The 16,530-nt window shown below is 44.8% G+C and overlaps 1 protein-coding gene across 15 annotated transcripts in view; it reads right to left on the bottom strand.

Annotated features, from left to right (window-relative positions):
• PALM2AKAP2 (PALM2 and AKAP2 fusion) overlaps window positions 1–16,530 on the bottom strand; it is a 360,502-nt gene that overhangs the window by 5,971 nt on the left and 338,001 nt on the right. For 12 of the 15 annotated variants that reach the window (XM_075931391.2, XM_075931395.2, XM_075931393.2 and 9 more), the window contains 2 exons: window positions 5,611–5,789; window positions 1,248–1,286 (listed from right to left, as the gene is read on the bottom strand). The exons of 1 other annotated variant lie outside the window; for it this stretch is intronic. In XM_075931391.2, the coding sequence (XP_075787506.2) occupies window positions 1,248–1,286; window positions 5,611–5,789 (218 nt within the window). The remainder of the gene's footprint in view (window positions 1–1,247; window positions 1,287–5,610; window positions 5,790–16,530) is intronic. 2 more of the 15 variants (XM_075931392.2, XM_075931398.2) reach the window with 1 other exon arrangement.

Below are 16,530 nucleotides of genomic sequence, written 5' to 3'. Positions count from 1 at the left end.
GGAATACTCACAGCTCAGTAATGTTACAGGACTCCAACATGAATGCTGATCACAGTTGTGTTGTCAGGGACTCCCAAATCAAGGTGAGAATCCATGAAAAAAATGCCAGCATTGAAAGCTACTACACAAGACTGAGATTTAATGACAGGGATTGCACTGGTAGATTTTCACCTTAGTCTATAACAATTTTCAACTCTTACAGCTTTCCCACTTATACCCTCAGCCGTTATCAGAACACTACCCATTCCACCTGGGAGGCACAGACATCTCCACCTGAAGCCAACAAATGAGGAATCTAAAATCAACTACCTCTGACAGGTATCATATACATTGACATTACCTTGGCCATTCATAAATAACACCCAAAAGGAGGAGATGACCGAGTATGTGCAGGGAGTCCTCTGTGTCATCTACCCCACTGGTTAGACAGGCATAGTTATGTCTCTTGGGGGTGTGGAATGCTCCCATCTGTGATAAAAGTAGTTATGCCGATGTACGCTTGCAGCGTAAACCAGCCCTGTCAGAACCCAGCTTTGGAAGCATCCCCTGATGCTCTGCCCCTTCACATCAACCCTGACTTTAAGTGTTGCTACTTTTGCAGCCTTGAGTCCCTGCATTCTCCGTAGTGCACACTGGCATGCCGGTAATGGTCATATTGAGATGTGGAACAAACTCCCCCAGAGAGGTACATGGATGGGGCCACAGCAGAAGCCACTAAACTCATGTGTGCCTAGGAACTGGGATTTGAAGCCATGCTGTCAAAGAAGAAAGCTCAGCATGCTTATCCTCTGTACAAACTGTACTGAAGACACTATCACCAGAGATGAGCAAGTCTCACAACATTTGGATCTGGGTCCATAATTCCTCAAAGGTTGGGGATATTTGGCTCTGAGGCTTTAGGTTTGCCCATTATAGAAGGTCTGAGGTTTTAGGTTTGCCCATCTGAGGCGGCCAGACCTGAATTCGGATGCTAACTCCCTCACCGCTGAGGAAAGTTCCCATTCTGGGTTTTGGTTTGGAGCCTTCCCTCTAATCACAATATTCACCATTCCAAAAATTGTCACTGGAATCCAAGGATATGCGGGTGGGGGAGTGTTAATGGATAAGAGGGAATATCCCCCATACACAACCTCACCACTATTTTGATATGAAACAGCATTAATACTCAGCATGGAAATGCAAACTGCAGCCACATGCATTTGGAATGACCATGCAAGAGAAAGCAAAGATAAGCAGTTGAAAAGTACCTCTGAAGTAACCTTGTTAGACAGTAATTTACAGGTATACTGGTGGAAAGGAAAAGACCAGCATTAGTACAGACATGTTGAATTTGGAAACAAAAAGAAACAAAAACACCCCCCCTGGGAACAGGACTTAAAGCTGTATGGACCTGTGTAAAAGGTTAGTTTTTCGATTTGTTTTTAAATGAAGATGCTTAGACAATTGCCATCAAGTTTACTCTTATTGGTCAAACTATTTCAGTCTGGCAGCTAACCATCTTCTTACCATCATCTCCTACCCAGTGGCTTCTTCTTCCAAAGACACAACTAGCAAAAGCAAGAAATGTTTTCTCTCCCGATGCAGTGAAGTCTTTCAAATGGCAAATACACTGGATTTGACCATTGTCAAAGCAGCCTGCTCTGACCTGAAAAACCAAAGCTGACAACACCTACAGGAGCTGCCATGTTGAGCACAGCATGCTGAAATTAGAGCAACACAAGGAGCCATCTTGTGCCACTTGAGCAAGTAGCATCTGAGGCCCTGATCTTGCATACACTGACTTTGCTGCTATTTATTATGTGTTGCAGGACTTACACATGTGGTTAATTTTAAGCACACGAACAGTTCCATCTAACTCCGGGAGGTTGGGGGAAGGAGCTATTCACATGTTAGAGTTTGTAGGACTCTATTCAGCTTTGCTTCATTTTGTATAACCCAGCAGAAAGGAGAATTTAACTTAACAGAACTGATCTTCCAACAATTTAGAAAGTCTCTTATTTCCCTTGCATTCAAATGGTGAGCTGAGCCAGAGACCTGCTCTGCATGATTCAATTTTCAAAATGGCAGCTTCTTGTTTGCCCGTTAATTACACTTTTTTCAGTATACTGTAGACACTTGACAATGGTTCAGTGATTTGCTTTTGTATATAATTAGATCCTGAGATTACTCTCTTTTGCCTGAAACTGCAATTTTAAAGGCATCTGCTGACAAATCAGAACTAGTGGGTGTTTAAATAATTATTACTTAGCATGGCACATAAAATATTGGCTCTAAGGCTTAGCCTGGCGAAGCTACATCTTTATCTTGAAATTTCGTAGCCCACACCCCTGCCCCTTCTTCAGGAGTAGTTTACATAAGGGAAAAGGAAAATAGAGAGGAGAAAGAAAACATTCCAGCTGTTTAGTGGAGGCTCACACTGGTCTTTCAAACACAGCCCTGTGAGAAGATTTTAGACAAGCAGAAAGGGGAACAAACAAATGTTTTAAAAAGCTGGGCTCTAAAATGAGCTTCCAGAACACGAGAACGAAAATAAACTTGGGCCACACTTTCAGTGAGAGTCAATCAGTGTAGCTCCTTTAACTTCAATGGAGCTTGCCAGTTTATCCCAGTTGACGCTCAGGTGCTAAATGATGCTAATTGGATGGCAGTAAAAATTCTAATTAAACAGAGGCTTTTAACAAGTTTGTCATCACTGAGCTGCTGGCATACCCAGATTTCTGTTTCTATGTCCCAATGCTCTTCATTTGGACCAAAGTTCTCAGATAAGACACGGAAGTTCGTTTAAAAAATGGACATAAGAACATAAGAACGGCCGTACTGGGTCAGACCAAAGGTCCATCTAGCCCGGTATCCTGTCTGCTGACAGTGGCCAGCACCAGGTACCCCAGAGAGGTTGGACCAAAGACAATGATCAAGTGATTTGTCTCCTGCCATCCCTCTCCAGCCTCTGACAAACAGAGGCCAGGGACACCATTTCTATCCCCTGGCTAATAGCCTTTTATGGACCTAACCTCCATGAAATGATCTAGCTTCTCTTTAAACTCTGTTATAGTCCTAGCCTTCACAGCCTCCTGTGGCAAGGAGTTCCACAGGTTGACTATTCACTGTGTGAAGAAGAACTTTCTTTTATTAGTTTTAAACCTGCTGCCCATTAATTTCATTTGGTGTCCTCTAGTTCTTCTATTATGGGAACTAATAAATAACTTTTCTTTATTCACCCTCCCCACACCACTCATGATTTTATAGACCTCTATCATATCCCCCCTCAGTCGCCTCTTTTCTAAACTGAAAAGTCCCAGTTGCTTTAGCCTCTCTTCATATGGGACCCATTCCAAACCCCTGATCATTTTAGTTGCCCTTTTCTGAACCCTTTCCAAGGCCAAAATATCTTTTTTGAGGCGAGGAGACCACATCTGTACACAGTATTCAAGATGTGGGCGTACCATAGTTTTATACAGGGGCAGTAAGATATTCTGTGTCTTATTTTCTATCCCTTTCTTAAGAATTTCTAACATCCTATTTGCCTTTTTGACCGCCGCTGCACACTGTGTGGAAGTTTTCAGAGAACTATCCACGATAACTCCAAGATCTCTTTCCTGATTTGTCGTAGCCAAATTAGCCCCCATCATACTGTACGTATAGTTGGGGTTATTTTTTCCAATGGACAATCTTGGCCAACTTCTTTTCAAAAAGGCAGCTAGGCAACTCCACTGACTACAGGGGGGATGCCCTGGTGTAACTGAATAGAGTCTGGCCCTCAGCAAGAAGACATCCCTATGAAAGCAGTGGCATTCACATATACCACACAATAAACAACATACAGCTAGTAACAACTGAATGACTGCAACAAAGGATTCCAGCCATAAGCCTGGTAAGTCAACCTGCCTGCTACAGGGAAAAGATAGTGATGAGACTGCAATCAGACCTTCTCCCTTAGCAAAGCAACTTCTGACCCATATCAAGATCTAAAGCCAGAAGGCTGATTTATAAAGGCCATATAAGGACTGATATTCCTCTCCCTTTTTGCTGGTTTTGCTTTACTAAATTAAATGACGTTATTCCTGGTTTATAGCCACAGGAAGTAAAAGAAGGAGATCCCAAACCTCTTGGGTGAAAGGTTCGATAGCATCACCCGACAAGAATCAGAATGGCACTATACACAAGGAGAAATTCTTAACACCTCCTCGTGAAAACTGCCACTTGCACACAGGGGCATCTGGACACATTGTACCACCTCATGAAAACAATCACTCGCACACACTGGACAGCCTCTGCTTCTGGAAGAGGCAGAGGACATTGGAGAGTAACTCATTCTTGAGTGTATCCTCACTGGAGAAGGCAACAAACCATGTTAGTAAGGTTTTTTGTGTCAGATGAAGTTCCTGTGAGCAGGTGAACCTGCTTAAGGACTTGATCCTGTTCCATTGAAATCAGTGGCAGTTTTGTCATTGTTTTCAGTTGGGGCAGGCTCAGATCCTAGCCAGAAATGCATCTGCCTGGACTTCAGACCCACTCTTCTACTTTTCATTAACTCAGAACCCCAAATGGAGCGAGGGCCTTTTACATTCCACTGTTACAAATCTGAGGTCTCATATGCTGTGGATTGAATGTTGAACGGCAGCATACTCTGTGGGTTACTGTTTGCAGAGTAAACTTTAAAGACGATAGTCATAACAGGGCTGAACTTCTAGTGGAAGTGCTCAGAAGGTGGTTTCTGTAGATCATGAACTCTTTGGACGGGGATGGTCTATCTTAAGTGTTTGGAAAGAGTCTGGCACAGAGCAAATAAAAGCAAACAACAGCCAACAGTAACTATTAACAGTTGTATACACACAAGGGTTTATACCATGCACACGGCATCAGCCAGGAGCGGTACCTCTAAAGTCTCAGTACATTGAGGAGAGAACAGTTTGCTTACTATATGTATCTGAAGTCTGACTGGCAATATCTGTGAAATTCATACCCAGGCCCCTACTGCGAGGAACATCTGATTGTCAATGCTAGTAGTTCACGAATGTGCACTTCAGGCACCTATATGAAGAACTCGGAGCAGAATTTTAGTCAATTTCCCCTTTCTGCTTGCAGGAAAGAACAAAACAGACTCAATGGGAAACAGCATTCTGTCCACTGTAAGTCCAGGATCCCATTCCACAAACTCCTAACCACACCTTGGAGCAACCCAAGACAGCATTCCCAAGGAATCCATCCGAGGTCTTACAGTGAACCCAGAGCATGCTGGGATAGGACTTGGGGAGACTAATGAGTGCTGGGTGAACACTTGTAGTGCACAGACATGAGCAATTAGGTTCACACCGCAGTCACATAGCTCATCGCAGGGTTTCAGTGAGCAGTGAATTCACATGTGACTCTGATCACACAGGGCAACTAGGAACAGTTTCTCATCATAGGATTGCCACTATGATCGACTGATTGCTCCCCCTGACACTGCAGAGTTTTGTTTTTGAATTCTTTCAATATCTCTAAGGCACTCAGTGAACCATTCTGAACAGAACACATGATCTTTAAGAGGCCAGATTTTCTCCTATCTACTGCAGCAATCTGCCTGTAGCGAAACACACACAGAAGAGTGGAAGGGAAGAATGTACTTACACTGCTGTCATCCATCTTCTCACGCCTCTTTGTTTTGTGTGTTTCATAATCTTCCATAAGAGTCTGCATCAAATTCTTGGGCCTCTGGGATCCTGCAGCCTCCTCAGACAGTAGGTCAGACTGGGAGAGGGGACTTTCTGTGGTTGGGGAGGGAGGAGGCCTGATCTTCTCTATCTTCCCTGAAACGACATGAAGGGAACCCTTTCTAAATGGGCCGATTCCCAAATAGTTTCCAACTGAAGATGCAGCTTGCAAAAGGAATGAGTTGGAGCAATATATCCAGGGTGGGCTGAGCCACGAGAAATTCAGAAACGTAGTCGGTAAAGTAATATATTAAAACAAACATGGCCAAAGTGAGTTTCAAATCCTGCCCCCGTTTCTCCCTCCTGACTTACGCAAACATTTCAAAATTCTTATTTCAGAAAACCTAGCAAAGCTGTCAAGTAACATATACTAGAGATTTGCTTGAACATCACCCTCTACACCTAATGTTTCACTTCCATGTTCAGGAAATACATGCACGTTTAAGGAAACAGCTGGATTTTTTATTACTGAATCAGACACTCAAAAAACCTGCGCTATTTTTTCCCCTCTAGTGCTAAGAGTTCCACATGCTCCATGGAGCATTTGTGGTTCACGAAGGGCTGTTCAGTTACATGGTTTGGCTCCTTCTCCTCGTTTCTAGACCTAAATTGCATGAAAAGAGCTAAAAATACCTTCGATACTTTTTCTAGCATTTTCTTTTCCATGCAACTAGTCTATGATTGCCAGTGGGAGAGGAAGGTGATTGGTGATATACACTCTCTATTAAGATGTAGCCCAGGTTATGGAAGAGTTTGTGAACACCATGTCCATTGGTTAGATGGAAAAGCTAGGAGCCAGAATGAATTAGGGCTGCAGCTCTGACCGAATGCTTAGGACTTAACTCCCCTCTCTGGCTACTGCTCTGCATACTGTGTGTCATCTTCCCCCTCGCAGTTCAGCTGCAGACCAGAGGCGTTCATGCTCCAGGTTGGCAGATACTGGGAGATCTCCAAGGAGAACAGGTTGTGTCTTATGTCACCCTACAGTGACCCTTCTGGCTTACTGAAGGGTGGTGACAGCAGGCTTGGAAGAAGCACTGTAGCCTGTGTCATCTGGAAGGATGAGCAGCATGACTGCAAATCCCAGGCAAGGAAAGGGAAGAGGATGGAGATAAGATCTTGAGGGCAGTGAGACGAGGGAGGCCTGGTTTTTACAGGAAGCAAAACAAATAAAGGGGAATTCGTCTGTTTTCCCCTAAATATCAGTGACAGTGAGGACAGGAAATGTAGAAACAATGTCAGACCAACTTTCTCCTACACATGGAGGTTCTTGAAAACAAAATCACACACAGAAAGAAAGGGTCTTAACTGGAAGGGCTGGGAATGGATTTTTATTTAGTCACAAGCAATTCACAGAATGAGTCATGAAAGCTGCAGCCACTAGAGGCCGCACACACAGCAAATCATTGGGTGCTCTGTATAGACTCAATAGGGTTTCTTCTTTAAAGAAGTGAAATCTGAGCCAAGCCAGCAGAGACCTTTTACCAGAAATCCCCTCGCTGAACTTGTTTCATTTCTGACCCAACATGGAAAATCCCAGCCCCGTGAATAACTAACATGCTACACGCATGGTTTGAATCGACAAAAATAGAGATTTGGCTGGAAACTCCATTCCCAGACCCACTGGGACGTGCCTAAAAATGGGAAAGGGCCTCTGCGGGTTGTGAGACTTTCTGTGCCTTGGGGTCAGTCTCATCTTGATCGCCCCAGAATAACTCCACAGACGTCACAGACTCGTCCCAAGGTAACAGCGAATGTGCTCCCTTTCTAGCATGGCAATATGTGCTAACTAGGGCTAGGGGCGTCCAAGAGAAGAAAAGCAACTCCCATCCTCTGATGGAACTAGTGGAAAATGGTGTTTGTTTTAAAAGCCAAAGGTTTAGGGCTTGATTCCCCACTGCGTTTCTACACTGGTTCAAGTCTGTTGGGCACACGTGGTGAAGCAAGGATGACTCAAAGCCCTCAGTGTTCCCAACAAGGCCTTTGGTGTTTTCTCCGTCAGGCATAAACACCCTGTCACCTTTACAAAGGCTTAGTGCTGTACAAAACACTAACTGAAAGCTGTTCCTTCTGCCCCTAAGCAAGCTCTCTTCCTACTGGAAAAAACTTCCAGGTGCAGGCTTTGGGGACCTGATCAAATGAGACAAAAGAAACATCCCCAGGTGTTCCCCACCCAGGTGAGCATGGAGCTCTCCATAAGCATCCACAAAATCACCCGTTTTCTCCTTCAAACTCTCCATTGCGGCGATGCCTACACAACTCTTGAAAACAGTTTGGCTGCTGGTCTGCTGTGTCCACTAGCTACCATGCTGAGCAGTGCAGTCTCATTGTTTCCTTGCAGAGTGCTGGCTGCATTCATCTGTGGTCTCTTGTATGGTACATTTCTTGGGACAGGGAAAGTCCTTTTTGATCTGTGTGTGTGAGTGCAGCACCTAGCACAATAGGGTCCTAGTTCATTTCCTATAATGCCACGAGGAGTCCATCCAGGCAAGTGCACAGTTACACATACATCGCACTGCAGTATCATTATTCCCTTTTTATAGATGAGGAAACTGAGGCAAAAAGTACAGAGATTTGCCCAAGGTCATATGCTGGCTTTTCCATTCCTTTAAAAAAGCAACCCAATAAATCCAGAAAGTGTGCACTGTTAGTGACCCGCCAATAACAATCTTGAACAGTGGTATTTGCTGCCACATCCTGGGTTGCCAGCTAGGCTCATGTGACGTGGCTTGGCATCTTGTGCAGCTCGTGCAACGTGGCTTGGTATCTTGTGTGGCTCGTGCAACGTGGCTTGGCTATGTTCAGTTCTTGTGTAAAGGCTGCAAAGCAAAGTTGATATGCTTCTCTCCTTTGGGAACAGGATTCCTATGAGTTAACATGGAGCCTGGAAGTTAAAGGGTTAGGAGACAACTCAGGTTTCCATGCCAGAACCCTCACTGACTTCAAGGGGAATAGGAGCAATCATGATAAATCACTATCCACATCACAGCATGTTGGTTGCATTTCTAGTCTTCCAGCTTTGACATATCTTCCATTGAATACGTGTTGTGTTCCCTAAGCCCCATCACGCTTCCTTTGGAGGGGTTACAGGCTGCCAAGAAAGGGCAAAGAGCAAACATTGTAAACCCCTCTCTTTAGAGTCACGTTTCTTGGTACGTCTACACGGCAGCATTATTTCAGAGCGTCTATGCAGCTAGCCCGTTATTTTGAAATAATTTCAAAATGGGCAGCTTATTTCAGTGTTGGTAAACCTCATTCCACAAGGAATGACGCTGCTCCTGAAATAGCTATTTCGGAATGGCAGATGTGTGGATGCTCCAGTGCTGCTATTTTGAAATAGCCCCTCCCTCAGGCCATTCAAAGTAATTACTCCCCAGTGCTTCTGAGGGCTCTAAGCTGAGGTAGCACATCCACATTAGGGGAGCCTGCCTCGGACTAATTTTGAGGCTTCCCTGTAGTGTAGACGTGCTATTTCGAAATAAGCTATTTCAGAGTACTTCTTCCGGAATAGCTTATTCCGAAATAATCGTGCAGTGTAGATGCAGTGTTAGTCTTTTACATGGACACTGACAAGAAGAAAAACAATTGCATGGCGCAGTTCCGCAGGGGTGGAGATGATGGTGACCTCCAAATTCTTGGAAGTGGAGGAAAGTTACTCAGAAATGACTCCCCTCTCTCTGTTTCCAGTTTATGAGCAGCTGCATTTTCAGCCTCATGCATTTTTTGGAGTGTGCGTGGGGGGGGGGGGGGAAGATGTCCTTGCAGGAGGGTGCTCGGCCATCACAGCACAACTGCCATTCCTGCCAAGTTTGGTGCCAGGAGGATGCCCCCTAAGACACCTGTGCCAAGCCAAGGAGCATCAGGAGCTGAGATTCTTTCTTCTATCCAAACCTCCCCGTAAGTCTGGGGAGAAATGGGAGCCTGGGAGAGGGAGCCCTTTCCCTTTTTGGTTTTCCAGGGAGACCAGGGAACTATTCCTCCCTTCCCAATCTCTACACAGGTGAGCAACAGACGAACGGATTGCCCCATTTTCCCTCACTAGGAAGTCCAGAGGGTGAAAGAGCAAGCGCTTGGGCCCTTCACTGCCTGGGATTCCTCTGCAGGTCCCAGGATGGTGATTAGAAGCCACGATGCCTTACACCGCAATAGTGCTGCTGAAAAGGCTAGGAAACGGGAGCGCAAACAAGAGTGGGAGGGTGGGGCACCAAGGGTGGGCTCAAGCAAGTTACACCCTATTGCTCTCAGACCCCATCTGCTCTCCCTTGCTGAGAAGAGCCATGGAGGCCGGGCAGCCATCCATACTGTATAGTAAACTATTTAAGGAGACTGGGGGTTCCTGTGACAAACAGGACTCTGTTGGAATTAGTTAAGTTCAAAGTAACAGTTGGAATGGGCCCTCATATAACATAGTTATTTCCAAAGCATCGAGAGCACTCACATCCCAACAGGGGACCTCTGGTATCTTTCAGAATCAACATTTCAAGCCTACATCTCCCCTCATCTGGCTTAACACTGGACAGATTGTTAAAGGCCACATGGAAGTTACGCCATGAAAACCAGGGAATAGAAATAAGATTAAGGCGGAGATTGTCCACACCAAGTTTCTATCGGGGTGAATGCTGCCAGCCACATTCTAGTCTGCTGAACACCAGGACTGACGACGATAATCCTGGCATACCCTGACCAGTCGCAGTGTTACGGGAGACCAGCGTACTTTCGGGAGGCGAGGTGTAACAGTTCCCCAGCAAACACATGAATGACTTCGGTCACCATGGTGTCTCGGCTGCTGCTGTCTGCTGTAACGTAAATAAGCCCTTAACCAAATCCTGCCCTTGCCTTAATTTGTAGTAAAAAGCCAGCCAGAGCTGCACAAGGCATCTGTGTTCAATGGCTGCAGGGCCTTATCTGGTGCTAGTAGACAGTATCCATTCCTCAGGGAGGAAGAAGTACCCTTCCCTACCACTGCAAACCCCTCCTCTGAGGTCAAGTCCTGGACTCATGGTTCCCAACTGCCTTACGTAATGTGGGATGCCGTCGGAGACAGTGCAGTGCTGGCATCCCCGCAGAGGAGGGATCTGCACGTGTGAACGACAGCCAGGAAGACTGACTACGTCCCAAGTCCCACTGGGTCTGATCCGCGTTGCCAGTTCTGAAAGGGTTTCATTGTCTAGCCTTTGCAAGTCTGCTCCTAAGCTCTGTGCTACTCAATGGAGTTTGATTCCAGAAGACGGGTCCTTCCTGTCCCATCTCTGAACAGGCTCTCTCTGTTGACCTCTTCTCATGGCTCCCACATTAACTGTGGTTCCTCTGCTCCATTCCAACTCTGAGCTGAAACAATTACTCCTGTAGTAGTAGCTGTCCCTTTGGTTCCAGGGATGTGTGGCCCTAGGGCTTCAACCTACACACTGAAATCAACAGCAAAGCCCCAATTATGGGGATATGGAGATAAGAACGGCCATACTGGGTCAGATCAATGGTCTATTGAGCCCAGTGTCCTGTCTTCTGATACCTGATCCTTCAGAAGGAATGAACCGGACAAAGCAATTATTAAATCACCCATTCCTTGTTGTTCAGCAGTTTAGGGACATCCAGAGCATGGAGCTGTACCTCTGAACTTCTTGGCTGTTAGCCATAAATTTATGGAAAGGTCCATTAAGCTAGTTTTTTTTTTAATCCAGGTCTCCTTTTGACCTTCACCACATCCTCTGGCAAAGAGTTCCACAGGTTGATGGTGCACTGTGTGAAGAAATACTTCCTTCTGTTTGTTTTAAACCTGCGGCCTATTCATTTCATTGGGTGACACCTGGTTCTTGTGTTATGTAGAGGGGTAAATAACATTTCCTTAGCTACTGTCCGCACCAGTCATAATTTTATAGATCTCTATCGTATCTCCCCATAATTACCTCTTTTCCACACTGAGCACGCCCAGTCTTTTTACTCTCTCCTCCAGTGGAAGCTGTTCCATACGCCTCATCGTTGTTGTTGTCCTCCTCTGCACTTTTTCCAATTCTAATGCATCTCTTTTCAGATGGAGTGATCAGAACAGCACTGGCTTTAAAGGGGAAGGATGGGGGCGTAATGTGCTTTTCTTTGGTTCTGTAAACCCCACAGCTGGCCATGTTCTTTGAGAACAGAAAGGCAGTGGCAATCCCTGTGCACAATCTTTGTAGTCCCACGTGGTGTTGTAAGTGTTCCCTCCCTAATTCCCCCGGCTTGGGGTGGCAAGAGGCATGCTGAAATAGCCCAGGGGAAAGAAGATGCTAATACACACTAACAAACTAGCATATCCTCTTTTAACAAGGCTTCAGGGCAGAAGCAATTAAACGGTGCATATAGTCCTTGGCTGAGATGTTGAACTCCGTTTTGGATTCCATGAAAGTCCATGGAACAAAGCCTTTGGTTTAAGTTGGTCTTCCTGAGTAGGGGTGTGGAACCATGGGCCGGATCTGGCCTAAATCTGGCCCCCAAGACTTGGGGCTCCCCCCATCATTGTGGCGCCTGCACTGGTGCTCCAGCCCCCTTACCGGCTCCCCGTAGTCTACTAGCCTGGGCCCCCCTAGACTCTGGCGTGCAAGGGGAATGTGAGGAGTATCTTTCTCCTTCTCAACTGGAGGCCACGTGTTTTACTTCTTTTGGTGAGGCTGAGGGATTATTTATTTATTTATTTTTGCAGTTCAGTGGCCCCTGGCACAAAAAAAGTTCCCCGTCCTCTATTCTAGAAATGGAGAGAAAACCACTACTACTCACTGCAGCCTGTGTGTCTTCTACTTCCCCCTCACTAAGTACCCTCCTCCAGGTTAGGAGCCGGTTCTCCCTGACTGCATGCCAGCCTGTTCCTTAAAGGGGCAATACAGCGTCACAAACAGGAAAATTCTCTCCCCTACCATTTAAATGCACTGCATGCACCCCGCCGGCTTGTTGTGAAACAGAGGGGAGTGAAACAAAGGCAGAGGAGAAACACCATGGATAGTATTGACATGTGGGACACATTCCATAGCCGCCATTAAGAAGGCTGTGGCTAGCAACAGTCACCAACTATTTAGGATGGGGGTGGTGGTGCTTACAGGGTACCATTGTATTAACCGTGTAGAGGATGATGTTTTTTTTTTTTTTTTTTTTTAAACAGTGGCCACTAATACAGGAGAAAAAAATGTTTCAAAAAAAGCTACATCCACAAAATGGGTCGTTGCCAGCATTTCTCCCTCCCCCTTCTTTTGAACAGTTTCCTCATGGCTAGTCACCATTAAAAAGGCAAAATTTGCCAGTAGTCAATAGACAGCTACCATCCTTCTTTCTCATTCTTTGAACTGGGGGAAATAACTTCACAACACCAAAGGCCTCCAAACTATTGAAAAGTGCAAGCTGCAGCCTTCTAACTGCATCCGATCCCTCACACCTGCCCAACCACTGCAGCAGGGACAGCTGCAGCTGAGTCCTGGTTTTTGAGTTATGTATGCAGGGAATAAAAAAATGCCTCTCCCTTTCTTTTGGAAGGGACATATATTTTGGTTCCTGATCTTCCCTTCCCCATGCTTGCACAAATAATATCATGACTCATCCAATTTTGTTGAGATTTCCCCTCTGCCCTTGACTCCAAATTAATCTTTGAAATTTCTCACTTTCAGTCTCACACCAGTTGAATAGTAATTTATCTGAGGGGGGAAAAATGAGGAGAGAAAAAGAGGCTTTAAACTGAAGTGGATTTTCTATGTAGGTTTATGGTAGCTGTGATGGTTATTATGCTGGCAAAGAAACCGGTAAGATCGCAAGCTCAGATTTCTCAGCACGTTCGGGAAGTAATTATCTTAAATTTAGTTAAAATGCAATCATCATTAGCATTTAAAAACAGCTGCCATGGACTTGGGGTTTTATTCTCTACTGACATCTTGCAAGGAAGCTAAAAGTAGTTTCTGCAGTTTGTTTCGAAGGAGGATTAATTAGCAAGGGAATTCACAAAGAAAGGTATTTACACATCCAATATAGTTGAGTTTTTGCATGCAGGCAAGAAAGATACAACTTGCTTTCTGCCTCATGAACATATCAACGAGGAGCAGGAATGGCAGCTTAGGGAAAGTGATGACTACCATGAGGCATTGGTCACATCATGTTAGGGATTTCCCATGTTTTCTGATGAGACATCTGGTATACAGAGATGGTTTTGCTCTAACCAGCTTTCTCACTAAAAGCAGTGCAAAAGCCCTAGAAGAAAAAAAACCCGCGTGACTCATTTAATTCTTTGACAGCCCAAATATCTCATCCTTCTACAGGCAGCACAATCAAGGTCAGAAAAAAGAATGTACGTTTACAAGGATTCTAGTAAGAAAGATGTGAAAGATGCAGAAAGCAATTAACTTGTAACAATGCAAACCAGATTTTCAAAGCTTTTTCAAACCCAATCCAGAGCATACAAAATCAGACAAAAAATACAAAAGCATCACAGTACACTATTATTGAGAAATTGCTTAAATAAATCAAGCAGAATATAAATATTGTACTTACAGTTCAGTGTCTACTATACAGAGACATATAAACAAATAATTGTCTAATATGAAATTTAATTTGTACGGACTTCACTGGTGCTTTTTATGTAACCTGTTGTAAAATTAGGCAAATGTCTAGATGAGTTGCTGTAGCCCTGGAAGACTTTTCAGTACTCCTAGGACCCACATACCCCTGGTTGAGAGGCACTAATTTAGATCCACTCTTGCTTCTGCTTAGTACTAATTTTAATAGGGACTGCTCACAAAATAAGACACTATATAGCACACGTAAAGGTGGCAGAATCAGGTCCTTCGTTATTTAAGGTAGTGGACATTTTTTGAAATATCAGTGGCTTCACAATATGCTCACAAGATATTTTTTCTTCTACATTTATGTCATAATACAAACTCAGCTAATGTGTACCTTTTTATATCATGATGATATAAGGGATGATCTAGAACAGGGCTAAGTCAACACACAGCCCGTTTGTTGCAGCCTGCGGTGTGATTTGGGTTTACATGGGGCTCAACACGTGGCATGTGAGTGGGGTCTTTTGAATATGGCCTCCACTGGGAACATGTTCCCCAGCAGCGAGGCATCTCTCAGGTGGGGTGAGCATTAAAAGGCACAATTGGATGGGCTGTCTGGAACAGATGGGTGCAGGGTGTTGGCATTTCTAGCCCACAGGGAGGAGGTACTGGGAGAGCCTTGTACTCATGCCCACCAGTGTGAAAGAAGCTATTTGCATATATATTTGCATGTGTATGCAACCACACTTAAGTTGCGGCACTCGGCATGTGCTGTGAGTATCATTGTGGCCCCCGGGGCTTCCAAAGTTGAGAGCCCTGATCTAGGTGTTTGGTCCTGCTGTGAGGGCAGGGGACTGGACCTGATTACCTCTCAAGGTCCCTTTCTGTACTAGTGTTCTAAGCTCAGAGGGCCAAAAAAGGACTATATTGATATGAAACATTAGAGGACCAACATGAGTCTCAAGTAAAGCTGTTCCATCTATCACACGACAGAGCAAAGCATCAGTGACATCTATAAGTACAGGTAGGTTGACATCAGAGAAGTCAATTGCTTCATTTCCTCTAAAGGGTTTTGATGGCTTTATCCCTCTCCACTTCAGATTAGTAATCAATTCTTCAGTTTACACATGCCCCCTCCAACCTCACTCTATTGATGGTGGCATGGTGCGATATTAGCTCTTTCTTTATACATGGCAATTTGGCTGCTATAACACCGCAGGTTTTCAGTGGTTTAGTGGGGAAGTCTCTCAAAATCCCAACCTACAATCAGATAAAAGATCTGAAGTATTACACATGACCTTTTCTAGGGATCGCCAAAGGTAGATTTCCTCCTGTGCTGTACGACTAGAGAATCACCCCTATAACTGGTTGGTAGCCAATGGAACCAGGTTTATGGTCAGCACCTGGCCCTGCAAATAGAATCATCAAAAACAAGGTCTTGCAACCTGCAAAATTCTCCACTGCCAGCCACAGTTACTTATACACAACTCTGTATTTTATGATGTTTCTCTCAAGACTGCAAAAACCATAACGACAGCATCTTTAGTCTGTGGGCTAACCGGACAAGAAAAGCTAGGATGACCTGTAGGGATTCTTCCTGGAGTGCCAACTTCAACTGAGCTATGCAGATTTATACCAGTGCAGGATTCAGTCCATACTGGTTAAAATACAGGTGATCATAGGGCCTTTCAAAGAGATTTTGCCAGAGTTCTTTTATTTTCTTTCTTTTTTTTGTGTGACAGGCTTTTGTGTTGGGGTGGATTAGCTGTCCCCAAGGAACCATCCATGTCACCTGTAACCAAGGTCTGATGAAGCAATACAGGCTGTGCCAATGGACCTGAGATATTTCTTGAACTTCCGCTGCTTGGACACACTTACGGAAACCTATCCAAACCAGCTCATTCCAAATATAAATGCAACATTTCCAGAAAAATCTTACTATATATTTTAGAAATGTGCAATTCTGTCTGTCTGGAAGTCCATTTATTCAAGAACTCCTCCTAAACGGTAAGAACAAGGACCAGCAAATTTGGTAGGCAGCTTCCACTTACCAAAACTTAAAGCAAAGTCAGCATTTGGTTGTGCCAGGACAATGGGATGTGCCTGGAATTCAACTGTTTCTCATAAAATGGAAAGGGAGGGGATGGATCTGGCCAGAGGAACAGTTATACTGTAGAATGACCACACGGAGGCAGCAAGAGTCCATAGATGGGGACCAGGACAGCTATAACCCCATTGGGCCAGCAGTGTGCAGGGGTGGAGAAAGGGACAGCTATCTACTCTAGATTTCAGGGAGTCTGTTTCTGGGAGACATGCATTCTTCTCCT

The sequence above is a fragment of the Pelodiscus sinensis genome, chromosome 6 (assembly GCF_052426305.1).
Source record: "Pelodiscus sinensis isolate ZL-2025 chromosome 6, ASM5242630v1, whole genome shotgun sequence".
Lineage (NCBI taxonomy): Eukaryota > Metazoa > Chordata > Testudines > Trionychidae > Pelodiscus > Pelodiscus sinensis.
This window is presented reverse-complemented; position numbering and strand designations above follow the sequence as displayed.